The sequence below is a fragment of the Mustela nigripes genome, chromosome 1 (genome assembly GCF_022355385.1).
Source record: "Mustela nigripes isolate SB6536 chromosome 1, MUSNIG.SB6536, whole genome shotgun sequence".
Classification (NCBI taxonomy): Eukaryota; Metazoa; Chordata; class Mammalia; order Carnivora; family Mustelidae; genus Mustela; species Mustela nigripes.
The window spans coordinates 69,447,592-69,461,712 of NC_081557.1; the positions used below are offsets into that span (position 1 = coordinate 69,447,592).

The 14,121-nt window shown below is 39.2% G+C and overlaps 1 protein-coding gene and 1 pseudogene across 2 annotated transcripts in view; both read right to left on the bottom strand.

Moving 5' to 3' along the window:
• The window catches only part of MTMR2 (myotubularin related protein 2), a 123,552-nt gene extending 114,102 nt beyond the window's left edge, over positions 1 to 9,450 (bottom strand). The window contains exon 1 of one of the 2 annotated variants that reach the window (XM_059413188.1): positions 8,686 to 9,450. In XM_059413188.1, the coding sequence (XP_059269171.1) occupies positions 8,686 to 8,765 (80 nt within the window). In that variant the 5' untranslated portion in view covers positions 8,766 to 9,450. The remainder of the gene's footprint in view (positions 1 to 8,685) is intronic. The other variant, XM_059413194.1, reaches the window with a different exon arrangement.
• Positions 4,039 to 4,106, bottom strand: LOC132008593 (U2 spliceosomal RNA; annotated as a pseudogene).
• Positions 9,451 to 14,121: the final 4,671 nt, after the last annotated feature.

The window sequence follows — 14,121 nt, forward strand, 5'->3', positions numbered from 1 at the left end:
GCACTCAAAAATGTTAAGTGCTATTATTTATATTAGTATTACCAATCACAACAATGATATTAATTTACTTCTAGAACAACTGTCTACCACTTGAAAAGCAAAGTTTATCCTAGGTGTTTCTATCTTTATGCACTGCCTTTGCTTATAATGGAAGAATATTATCCAATACCAGTAACAGAGGACATCTGTATCATATAAAATTTTATTTTTGACCTTGGTGGGCATCCTGGCTCAGCTCAAGAAAATTAAGGCTTAAAATCACTAGTCTGTCTTCAGCCAAAGTTATTATTCCTTTTGTTAATACACTACCTTCTAATAAAGTTCTACTTGCAGTGACCTGTGAAAGCAATTTTGCTATGAACGGAGATTGACATATTTATGACTCATTCCTTTTAAACCCTCTGAGCCCAAAGAATAATGCCATCCCAATCCAGAGGAGACTTCTCTATCCTCTTCGACCCACTCCCAAATGACTCAACACTTATGTTTGACATTACATGCTTAAAATATTAATATTTAAGCTCAGAACCAAAAATGCATAACACATTTCTCTGAATTTTCAAATTTCTAAGTCAAAGATACAAAAGCACACACAAAATATTGGCAACAGCATTCATAAACTAACATGGCCCCAAATGGCCCGCTTTATTTCCCCTAGGGAGACCAAACCTTTAGAACTAAAATGAGAGAAAATACCTAAGTGGAACCTGAGACATATCTTCAGGGGGAGATAAAAACGTATGGATACAAGACTGGAAGCAAACTGGAAACAGCAGAGAAGTAAGCAGTGTTGGCCACCATCCTCATTACCACCACCAGTTTACACACAATTCCTTGAGCTCTTCATATGAAATAAAAAATGAAATAGCACAGTTGATCATTCTTCATTTGATTTCCATTTGCCTTTCACTTAATGAGTTGACAATTATGGAATGTATCCCTTTTATGCTATGGTCCCTGGTTAGGATTATAAAAATCTGGCCCAAGACAATACACAAGAAAAAGTATAAAGTTAAAAAACTTGAGTTTAGAGTGCTCCAAGATACAGTTTTCTTTTCTGGTCTGCCACAATATGTCATGTCTCTCAGAGCATTTTCTACTTTGGTCACTGCTCTTGCAAGTCTAACAATGTCTCTGCTGTAAGAAGTATTGTCCATTTTAACCAGAAAATGTCTTCCTTGCTAAAATGATTCATTAATATGCTATGGAGAAGCTGCGGTCTCCAGTACCCATTCTTTAGTATTTCCTACAGACAGAACCTCTAATTTTTAGCTCAGTACAGGCTTCCCAAAAGAGACTATACATCCTAGCCTTCCCTGTGGCTAAGTACAGCAATGGAACCATGTTCTTGCCAACTAGATGTAATCTTAAAAGGCTATAATCTCAAAAAATATCCCTTAAGAAAGAAAACATGACTTTCTTCTTCCCTTCATCCTTCCTTTTGACTACAATGAATGTAACGGTTAGAGCTCCAACAGCAATTCTGGCTCATGAGATAAACTTGCAAAAAAGATTCTGTGTTCTCAATACTTCAGGTCCACTATATCAGATCAGTATGAACTGTCTCTGGGCTTCTGTACGGGAGAAAAACTAAAATAATCTATTTTACGCCACAGCTGGCTTGGATTTTCTTTTATAATCTGTTAAAGCTAAAACCTAACTTCAAAAACAATAAAATAAGAGTTTTCCAAGTATCAGTATTTAGGGGTTTTGAAGTATATAATTCAAAACATATTTTAAAAGCAAATTATTATATTGAAAACATAGCATCTGCCCTTATTTAATCTAGGCTTAAAAGTATTTGAAGAGCCCAAGAGTTAATTTCATCCAATAAGAGTCTTTGAAAAGTCATCAGTGATGGCTGCCGCGAGTAACAACGAAGCGCATAGCAGGGAAAGAGCTATGAAGGTGGTGTATTCGTGGTCTACAGTGATGGCACCAGTGGCACACACACAGAAGCACAGTAAGAGGAACAGCACAATTAGTTCTGTATAATAAAATTACAGGAAAGGGAACAAGAGATTATTATTTTCATTAAGAGAGCATCTTCTCTAGTCCTTTTGATTTTAATAACTTTGTACCAATCTTTTTTTTCAATAGTTCCATTTTTAACCTGACTTCCTGTGGGAAGCAGGCTTATAAAATCACTCCCTATCCTTGACCAAGAACTCTCAATAGTTTTTAATCCTATCCACAGATTTAACTAAATCAAACAATGGGACAGAGCTAGCAAATGCTTTACCTATTCAAAACTAATTTTCTTAAAAAGAAAAAAATACTCTTTATTAAAATGTGCAGAATTTCCACTGGTCAAGTCCTGAATCACATGCAACCTTTCGCCCTGGTGATTTTGAATACAATAGCATGAACTTGGCAGCTTTACAAAATAAGCTTACTGATTTCTGGACATCTGTATCTGGGTTATTTCCTTCCCTTGGGCGTAATCCAGACTTTACTGGTTCAGGTGATGGCTTCCTGGAATTACTTATTTATAATATATTTTTTTAATTTGTTACCACTAATGGATTTCACCAAGGACCTTTAAAAAAAAAAAAAAAGATTTATTTATTTGAGAGAGAGGGTGTGCACGTGTGAGTGGGGGAGAGGCAAAGGGAAAGAAAGAATGGCAAACAGACTCCCTGCTGAGCACAGAGTCCCACACAGGGCTCAATCTCATGACCCTAAGATCATGATCCCACTTGAAACGGAGAGTTGGGACACTTAACCGACTTAGTCACCCAGGCGCCCCAAGGACCAATTTTTAAGAAAGGACCTAAAACATGTATTCCTGATGTGTTACTCTTAACTGAAAAGAAAAAAACCTCAGGAAATTTCCTAAAGCTCAGATATCATAAATCCCTAAAAAATAACTTTGACCTTTCACTACTTCAATATTTCTACAAAAATGCTTTCAAGTAATAGGCTAATGGTAGATTTAACACACACCTTAAATGAGTCTGTTTCAACAAATATTGGTGGAGATACTAGAAAAAAAATAGTAAAAGACGTAAGGCAGTGGTTCTCAAACTCTAATTTTAGTTGAGGATCACTTGGAGGACTTGTTAAAACAAACTGCAGGCTCCACTGCCAGAGTGTTTTATCCAGTTGCATCTGAGGTAGAACCAGGGAATCTATATTTTTAACAAACCCCCAAAAGATGCTGATGCTACTGATCTGGGAACTACTGAACTACATTAATAGAAGACTACTGATGGCAGCATAAAGAGGAAAGAAAAAAACACGTATGGAACCCAATCTCAGTTTCAAAGTACACTTGTATACTTTTGACTAGTAATTAATCTTTTTAAATTTTCTTTAATCTTTTTAAATTTTCTTTCAGAAAAATCTACACAGTTATTACTCAAGTTCACAATAATATTGGCTCTTACCTGACAAAACTTGAAAGTTCTTTTAGGGTCCTGGAATAATGAAATACAAAATAACTAAGTATGTCCAATGTCCGACGCAAGGTCCTAATTATACTGCGGGGGTTGGAAATTCAACCTTTAAGTTTCATTTAGTTCTGTAACTAGTTTCTACCATTAATTCTGGCCAGCTGCCTCAGAAGATATGCCAAGAGTCACAAAGGGAGTAGGTAAAAATGTGTGATTGGACACAAATCCATCACCACTACTGGAAAACAACCCAAAAGCACATTTCCTACCAACATATCAGCTCTAAGTGACCTTGAGGCTGATACTAGAGATGAAACCTTAAAAAAATGTGATTCAGAAATCTTAAAAACTCTTCTTCCTTTTCAGACAATAAGTACTATCAAAATTCATGGAAACAACCAGGATTTGCTGTTTTCAGATGATAATTTTAAAGGAAGACATCAACTTAAAAATGTATTTAGCTAAAGACTACTTTTTTGAGTATATTCAGTGTACCACACTTTGATTGTTTTGTCTAAGTTAAATGTAAGTATGTACATATAAACACATAAATGTAAATGTAAAGAATTTATAGACTAGAACTCAACTGATAAACCAACATAATCTGAGACAAACAAGTGGTGCCCAGAATAACTGCAGCATATGAGGGTATATAAAAGATGAAAGGAACAGGTATTACACTTGATCTTAGCCAAAAGGCCAAGAAGCAAAGAGAGAAACAGGTATTAAACAAAAGTCTGACAAGGTAAGTTAGACAAGAGACCAAAATAATCAAGAGTAGCAGATGGAAAAGTAGGCAGGCTAAAGGAACACAATGTTGTGAAAATATATTACTGGGCACAGAAAAGATAATGTAGCCAATAAAATCAGCTCAATGTATCAACAGGCTTCATGCAAGATGAGCTTTAACTTGAAGCTATGTCTTTATGGGCCAAATTCAACATAGGAAAACCCTTTTTAATCCTTTGAATGGAGACTGCAAATAAAAGAGCAGTGAACGTTGAACATGTCTTTATTCAACACTTACTAGACACCTATTTGGCACTAGATATATTAGCATGTGACTATGCAGAGTAAAAAATTAACAAGAAACCCACTCAGGCAGTACATTTTATAACACTGTATAAACTGAAAAACAAAAAATGGAAAACCAGCCTAAGAAGACAGAAATAGTACCAATATACTGACAAATCCTGCTGTAGAACTTATACAATTCTAAGGCTCAGGCCTACCCTAGCTATCATACCTAGCCTACAGTACTGCTTTATCTCTATTCTATATAAATCATACTTATGTCAAGAATCAGAGTCAGGGCAACAAGAATTAAATTATGGAATACAGCCAGATTAACAGTGTGCTGAAGTGAATTTTTTCACAACTCTCTCTCTGGGGCTGGACGCACTGAAGGACAGACAACAGGGGATACACAGAGGGGCTGCATAGCTCACTGAAGTAGACTAACACAAAGTAAGATTCACCAAAGAAAATTACTTTTTTTAAGGATGCAGGATGACAGGAGAGCCTGAGTGACTCAGTGGGTTAAAGCCTCTGCCTTCACTTCAGGTCATGATCCCTGGGATTGAGCCCTGTGGACTGGGCTCTCTGCTCAGCAGGGAGCCTGCTTCCTCCTCTCTCTCTGCCTGCCTCTCTGTCTACTTGTGATCTCTGTCTGTCAAATAAATAAATAAATAAATAATTTTCAAAAGGATGCAGGATGACATAACTATAGCTGATTAGGAAACTGCTATCTGGATATCATATTTTAAAAAAATAAAATCACTCCTTCCTGGAGAAAAGCATTAAGCTTATGATGACCTAGAAGGCAAAGCCAGAAGCAATAGCAACTCTGAGATGACCACAAATATAGACACATAGATACACAGACAGACATATCAAGACTCAATATATATTTAAAAATGTTACTTATGAGAGAGAGAGAACGTGTGTGCCCTGGGGGGAGGGACTGAGGGAGAGGGAGGAGAGAATCTCAAGCGGACTGAGTTAATGAGCATGGAGCCTGACTCCAGGCTCAATCCCAAGACCCCAAGATCATGACCTGAGCTGAAACCAAGAGTCGGACATTCAACTGACTGAGCCACCCAGGTGCCACAAGCCTCAACTTGAGTTTAGTGTGAACTAGAGACCCCACAAAAGCCTGTCACCCAACTTCAATGGAGTGTGTCCTTTTCAAAAAAACAGTGGGCAACCAGAAGGATTAGTGTATAATTTTTCAGACTTATATTCTTATTTCCCAGAAAAGTATAAAACAACTTACAAATTAGCACATTTAAATATAATATTTAAACTGAATTAATCTAATAGAAGTACTTGAAGAAATTAGATAAGCATATATTACCAAGTTCAGTCATATATTTGACTGAAGTCTTTTTGCTGAATTGAAGAGAAACATGCAGTTACATAGTTTGCATTTTCAAACAAATAGGAAGCACACTTTTTTGCATAAATAATTCTTCTTGGAGATAAACATAGCAGATATTTTTGTCAATCTAGTGTGTAAAAGACATATGGGAACACAATGAACATACTAGTATTGTACAGTTAGTTTTGAAACAAATTCACATGGCAATTTCCTAATTGAAAAATTGAAAATTTGAAATGAAAATTTCCTAATTGTAAAAAACAGAAGGGATAAAAATAAACTACAATTTAAAAACAACATTTCCACAAAAGGCTGAGACAATACAATCCACACATCGATATTTTGCTTTATCATAGACTTCAAGTAAAAACTCAAACAACTGGATAGCCACTTAGCATAGCTATTGGAATCATGGTTGTCTACCCTGCCTCTGCATTTGGATCCTCTATAATTGTTGTTTGCCTAGATTAATTTTAAATTTAAGGTAACAAGTGCTTACAATGCACTTGTTGATCAACCAGGTGTAATGATTCATAAAATAAAAGACATGAAAAAATTCAGCAGGGTGAATTCTACATAGCAGACATTCAATAAATGTAGTTTTTTCTACCTTCCAGAGGAAAGGAATGAAAGCTGGCATTCTCCTATGGAAAGTAGATCATACTTATTTTTTTGTCCAGAGAGGATGAGGCTAAAATATTCTAGTGAAAACTCTTTGAAGGAGTTAGTTTTTTTTTTCAAATTCATATGTTAGTAATGTAATTTTTTAATTAAGAATTAGAAAGCACATATAAACTTTAAAGTCACTGGGCTTTCTTGGGGGGGAATTAAATGTGCTTAGGTGGCACAATTAGGAAGTTAATTTGTAATAACAGACATTTATTTAATATAATTTCAAAAATCTATAAAGGGAATATCTTAGTAATTGATAAGAAGGTATCATAATCACTATTGTCATTGAATAGTCTAGAATGATAGAACTTTAGAGCACCAAGGGACCTTACAGATCCCTCGAAGATCTGTATAAAGACCAACTTCTTTATTTTGAAAGATGAGAAAACTGCAGACTAGAAAGGTTCAATGATACAAACCAAAAAGCTAGCAGAGCCAGGGACTTTTAAGAGCCTGAGCCTCTTAACTTCCAGCACCTTCTTCATTCTAAAAGACTGTGCTGCCTCCTGTGGTTCCAAATTCTATTGCTTGAATTAGATTACTGGCTCCTTCATTTGTTTTCTTTACATTCTATTCTGAACCATAGCTGCCATTCGTAACTTCCCTATAAAATTACAATTCCAACCTGTTTTCTGCATAATTTTACAGCTGAGAATGTAAATCCTCCGCTTTCTATATTTCAGAGTAATAAACATAAAACTTTTAAATACCTAAAACAAAAGTACAGTATATGTGATTGAATGCAAAGAAAAATTCTCCTCCCCTGGATAATTACATGTACAGATTCAAAAAGATATTTAGCACTCTAACATGCAGGGTCTTTGTTAAATGCTGAACATAGAAGATAAGATATAGTCCTTGTCCTCAAGTAGAAAAGTCAATTAAACCAACAATTACAGGGGCACCTGGGTGGCTCGGTGGGTTAGGCCTCTGCCTTTGGCCCAGGTCGTGATCCCGGGGTCCTGGGATCCAGCCCCTTGTCGGGCTCTCTGCTCAGCGGGGAGCCTGCTTCCCTTCCTCTCTCTGCCTGCCTCTCTGCCTACTTGTGATCTCTGTCTGTCAAATAAATAAATAAAATCTTTAAAAAAAAATAATTACACTGTTTGTTAAGAACTCTGAAAAAGGTGTGGGCAGGCTGCTATGAGTGCTTTAGGAAGAGAATCTAATTTATAATGACAGAATCAGCTAATAATTTCCCATATGGTCTGAGCAGTAATAGGAAAACATAGCTGTGTCACCCAAATTTAGTGGGGTCCAAAATGAATTAAAAGAGAGAAACTTCTCTTTATTCAGAGGAAAATGAAATTTGTGTTTTCACACAGATTAGTATCCAATAACTCTTTAATAATAATTGACTATTTTTTTATGGAAAAGAACCTGATTTCATTGTAGCTATATAACAAATACAGGTCCTCTATTATTTCTTCCATCATTATTTTAAAACCAAAAGGGAAATATTCATCTAAAACATGTCTAGTTAATATTCACAACAGCTGTCTACAAAACTGCATACTAAAGTCCTTCTCAACATTGGGGGGGGGGGGGGGGAATCTGGTACAAGAGAAATAACCAGGAGAATCAGTAGCCCAAGAAGGAAGAAAACTACCACTCATTATTCACTCGGGGTTAAGGACTGCTCAGATTCCTAGATAATTATTTTCAGCTGGAAGATTTGGAAAAAAGACGTACAGTGGGAATTTTTATTTACATTTTTAAGGCGAAATGGGGGGAAGGGGTCAGAGTATAGGGAAAATCATTAAAGACATAAGGAAGTGAAGTGATGGAAAAAGAGGAAAGGGTGGGCAAGAGTCCCAAAATCAAAGGCACACGGACAGATGGAACAAAGACTGGAGAACTGTTTGGAAAAGTGTATAGTAAAGAAAGGCAGAGAGGAAATGAGGGGTGGTGGCTGGGGCGGGGGTGGGGGGTTGTCCAAAAAAATAATCCGAGAGGTAATGAGAAACAAGAGAAACCAATGAACTGGGGCTGCCTCAACCAGGGATAAACCAAGATCGTTGTAAGTCGAGTCACCGATGAAGCAGCAGTGAGTTTTAACCTCCCGTTTTCCCAGCCTCTAAACCCCGAAGAGGGAGGAAGAAGTGGCTCCCAAGTCGCAGGAAAGGAATTTCGGCGCAGCCTTCGGGAAGCAAGTCCAAGAGCGGGGGCACCATCCAGTGGGTCCCCGGCCCCTCTCCATCCCTCTCGGGCGCTGGGCGGGGCCCTGGGCATCCTGGTTACCTGGACAGGGAATCCACGCTGGGCGGCCGCGCTGCGGCCGGCTGGGAGCCAAGACTCTCGCAGCTCGAGCTCTTCTCCATGGCGCGGCGGGGGCAGCAGGAGGGAAAGGCTGAAGCGACCTCCGCGGCGGCGGGGCGGGAGCAGCGGAGGGCGGAGTGCGCCGGACCGAGGCCGCGGTCAGGCTAGCGCCGGCCCGGGAGAGAGACCGGAAGCGGCCATGTTCCCCCAGACTGCACCGCGCCCGGGGGCTGCCGAGGCGCGGGAGGACCCCGCGGCTCCCCTCCGACTGCGGCCCCGACGCGCTGCGCTCTTTACGTGCGCTCGCGGCGTGCCCCGCGCTGCCTCTGGGCTCTGGGAAAGGGAGGTGCCCTTCCCGGCGTGAGAGGTTCTCCTGCTGCGGGGGTCGGGGCCTGGGGGAGTGCGGACGAGGACCCCACAGGAGGAGGGAGAATTTCAGAAGTAGAGAGAAATAGGGAATACTAGGGACGAGGGTCTTCAAAAAAAAAAAGGAAAGAAAGGGACAAGGATCTTAGGAATGGGGGTGACTGAGACAGGAATAGGGAAGAAGACCGGGTAGTAGAGGAGTGCGGGCGAACCTGGGGATGAAGGGGCGGAAAGGACATGGGGCGGGGCTCGAAGAAGGGAAGAGAACCTAGGGAAACAACGGATGAGGATACTAGAGATGGCAAAGTGTTCGCCAGATTTGGGGCTGAAAATAATAATTAAATAATTATCAAATAGTGATTAAAAGTTGCTTTAACCAGCCAGACAGGAATTCAAATCCTGCCTCTGCCGGTCGCTTGCAGCATAACCCAAGGTTTTTGTTGTTGTTGTTTTTTTTTTAAGATTTTATTTATTTATTTTACAGAGAGAGAGAGATCACAAGTAGGCAGAGAGGCAGGCAGAGAGAGAGAGGAGGAAGCAGGCTCCCTGCTGAGCAGAGAGTCCGATGCGATGCGGGGCATGATCCCAGGACCCTGAGATCATGACCTGAGCCAAAGGCAGCAGCTTAACCCACTGAGTCACCCAGGCACCCCAACCCAAGGTATTGAACATCAGCTTCCTTACCTGTAAAATAGGAAAAATAATAACTTCACAGATTAGATGAAATAATACATGTGAAATGCTTAAATTTTGGCTCATAGTAAGCACGCAAATATTAGCTGTTTATATTACTATCTACTTCATAAGGGTTGTAAGGATGTGCTGTGTTAATGCATATAAACGCTTTCTAATACAACTTCAAAAAATGATAGGTATAGAGCAGGAATATAGAAGGAGGGTGGCAGAGAAGTAAGAAGTGATTGGTATGGGAAAGGTAGTGGAGAAAGTACAAGACAGAAAGGGAAAAAATTAATGCTCCTCATAATATCGTCATTACATCACCAGCCCAGCATTGTAGAAAGGACCCTAGAAAAGCAGAAATTTTCAGCCCTGCTCTGATTCGAATGGAAGTCTCTGTGGCCTGGCAGTGTGCAGGGGCAAAGCACAGGCGTTAGTCCATTGAACACAAGGAGGTATGGAAGAGGAAAATGGGAACTAATATGCAAAAAGAATTAGACACATACACTATTGTATGTTGTGGTGTTGGATAGAGAACAAACTCTAGCACTCTTCCCTGCCCTCTCAAATTCCCCTGCAGAGCAGGAAGGGAGGGTAGAGAAAAACTGTGATAAGAGAATAGGCATTGGGTGAAGGGGAAATGCTTCTGCTGGTAATTTTCTGTTATGGAAGACACAGGAAGGACAAAAGGAGGGCATAAAGAAATTTTTCTGAGACAATCACAGTTACCTCACGTCTGAAGTATAAAATGATGCAAAAATTATTTCTGTAGAAAAAAAATAACAATGAATCGTTTAAAAAAAAAAAAACCTTGCTAGGATAAGTAGAATTATGTTCATTTAAACTAGATTTAATGATGTTTTAAGAAAATCTTAAAATATAGGGTTGGTGAAATAATGACTTGCAAGTACGTTCCCTAAAAGAACAACCTAACCTAGTTTTGTTCAGCATATTTATTAAAATGTTTTTAAGCACAAAAGTCTTTACCTTTCCATTCCATTCTCCAGCTTGCAAGGATAGGATGGCAGCTGATAGTTTTTATTTATATAGTTTTTAAAAAGGCCTTTAACTGTACTCCTCTAATAGGCAAAGACAATAGGCATTAGAAACACTTAACAAGCATAAACATCTACAATGATTCATAAAGAATTTGCTTATTGATTCCTGATTTCTACCTGCCTGAAGGTAGAAAATGCTGACTCACTTGTCACCTGATACTAGGACATAGATTTTTCTAGGCTAGGTTTGGTGAATACTGATGAGGGAGACCCAAGCACTCTCTACAGCCCAGTTGTTTCTAGGACTGTGTTAATAGAGCACTTGAAATCATCTGCCTAATGATGTAATAATTTGTATATGAGTCTATCTGGGGATTAATAACAATACTGCAGGGCACCTGGCTGGTTCAGTTAGTAAAGCATGAGACTCTTGGTCTTGGGGTTATGAATTCAAGCCCCGTTGGGTGAGGCAATTACTTAAAAATAAAAATCAAATAAAGTTAGTGTAGAAATTTTAGAACCAGGCAAATCTGAATTGGGATCCTGACTCTGTCACATACTTGCTCTATGATTTCAATTAAGTTGCTTCTCCAACACGGCTTTCTCATCCCTAAAATGGGAATAAAAATATCCACATAAAATAATTGTTTTTTCCCTATATAGAGTTGGTTGCACAGAAGGATCTCAGTCAATGGATCTGTTGCGATTATTATTTGTTCTTCCTCTGAACTTGCTGTTTTACTTCTAATCAGTAATTTCTGAGGGTGTGAACAAGGAAAGATCACTCTCAGGTGAAAGTTAAATTAGTGCTTAATTCTTTTTCTGACATGTTGGCTGCTGTGTCATTTACCCAAGAGAAATCACCTTGATTAGGACTTTCTTCACCTCAGTTTTCTTGTCTTTTAAAAGAACAAGGTCTTCAGGAACTTTTGCTAAAATTAAATTACAGCATAAGTTTATCGTGTACCCTGGGGCACAGGTGTGCAAAATAACTGGCTCCAGGGATTCCCAAACAGACCAGGTGCAGCCACTCCCAGGTGACAAAACCCAAAGGCAGAGAAAACTAGTGGTGGGGAAACAAGAAAGGAATGTATCTCAGTGAGATCAACACTGGGAAAACAGCACACTATCCTCTCGACTATCTCCAAAGTGCTGAAAATACTTCTAAGTTTATAAAAGGAAAATGTGGGGACAAAGTCTGTGGGTATGTGCGGGTAGGCAGTAAAGGTTAAATTGATCATTATCTCAGAGTCCGTCATGGACCATGGGCTGAGTCTTGCTGGCTCAGGGCAGTCCTGACTGCTTGAGGGGGTAGTTTCTGTTCCCAATCAGGGGATGCTTTGCCCACAGGGTCTTTTGCCTGAGTTAAGAAATAAGCTGGAAAAAATCATTTTTAATCAATTAAAAGGTATAGACAGAGGTCAAAATGGAGGTAGATGAAGTCCTCTTTCAATCTCTCCTAGTAAATGGTTAACTTAAAGACCTTCCAAAAAGTAATTTTCTTATTTGAAATCTGGGCCAGCATTTCTCAAATGATCTGTGGGAAGAACCAGTGTTTTATTTTCAATTTCCAAGCTATTATCAACCAATGCTTAAAAATTAGTTACTAAATAAATGAAACTTAAACAAAAACTGAAGGCAGGCAAAATGCAAGACCAATTTTTTTTTCTTATATGTGAGGGATCTAAAATGACTTCATGAAAGTTACATGAAAGTGCCTAAGCACATATTCAAAATAATACTCTCATCTCATCAGGGACAGGCAATCAATAGTTCATGTATAGGCACTGATTGGCAAACCACAATCTGAATAGCACTAACTTGGATCTATAGGTTTGTTGCCTATCAGCTTATTAAAGGGTGATTATTAGACAATCTGAAACAGAATAAGAAAATAAACTTCTCTTATGATAGTAACATGGTGGTTAGGAAGGGACAGGTAGAGGGAAATTTCCCTTAAACACACATGCCAAAAACAAAATCCTTAGATCAAGCATGCATGCGTTTTGTTTTTGTTTTTGAGAGAGAGTGTGTGGGGCAGGTGGACTGGGGCAGGGGGAAAGGGGGAATCTTAAGCAGGCTCCATGCCAGCACAGAGCCAGATGCAGGGCTTGATCTCACGAACCTGAGATCATGACCTGAGCTGCCAAAATCAAGAGTCAGATGCTTAACCAATCGAGCTACCCAGGCCTCCCCCCGCACCCTTTTTTAGGTAGGCTCCATGCCCAGTGTGGAACCCAACACAGGGCTTGAACTACTGACCCTGACAAGGAGCCCTGAACCAAGACCAAGAGTGGGATATTAACTGACTGAGCTACCCAGGCACCTCAAGCATTGATAATTCTTATAATTCATTATTTATATGCAAAAAGATAATTTTTTTATTATTTTGGTTTGGAGAGTTCCTCTTCTAGTATGGAGAAGTAGACTTATAACAAACTGACCTTTCCACAGGTAACAAATGGAAACTCCAGACAGTAAAACAACAACCTGAGGAGTCAAGAGAGTAGACAGAAGCACACAGAATTGTATAGGAAGTTACCAACACAGAATGCATGTCCCATCTTGAGCGGCTTTGAACCTATGGACAGACAAAAATTGTGGTGTGGTGCAAGGTGGGAAAAACCCACACAGAATGCCTGCTATCTTTCTAGCCTGAGGAACCAAGAGAAGGGAGCCCAGGGCAGCTAGAGAATGAGGGAGGAATTCCAAAAAAGAGAACCAAAGAACTCTAAACTCCGTAAACGTACTCAGACAATTTCTGTCTAAACCCTAATTCAATTAAAATAACAAAGACAGAATACAAACAGCTCAGATAAAAGAATTCAAAATAGAATTTCCTTCTACTCATCCAGATAAAAGAACTGAAATAAGATTCAAGCTGTTATCCACTATTTGCAAGACAAAATCTTCAGTTTGTTTCAAACTAAGTGAATTTCTTGCTAAACAAAAGCACCACCTCCTTAGAGGGGAATAAAACAGAATCCAGAGACTCCAAAACAATATTCATAATGTCAAGGACAAAATTTATAATTACTTGGCATTAAAAACTAGTGGGAAAATGGGGTGTATTCTTTTTCTTTTTAAGATTTTATTTGTTTATTTGACAGAGAGAAACACAGCAAGGGAGGGAACACAAGCCGGGAGAGTGGGAGAGGGAGCAGCAGATTTCCCGCTGAGCAGGGAGCCAGATGTGGGACTCGATCCCAGGACCATGGGATCATGACCTGAGCTGAAGGCAGTTGCTTAAGGACTGAGCCCCCCCAGGTGCCCCAATGGAATGTATTCCTTAAGGAAAAGATAATAAGGAGAGGCTAAATTCCTGATGACACAGGTGTTGGAATTCTCAGATAATGGCTCAAAAGCAACTGATATA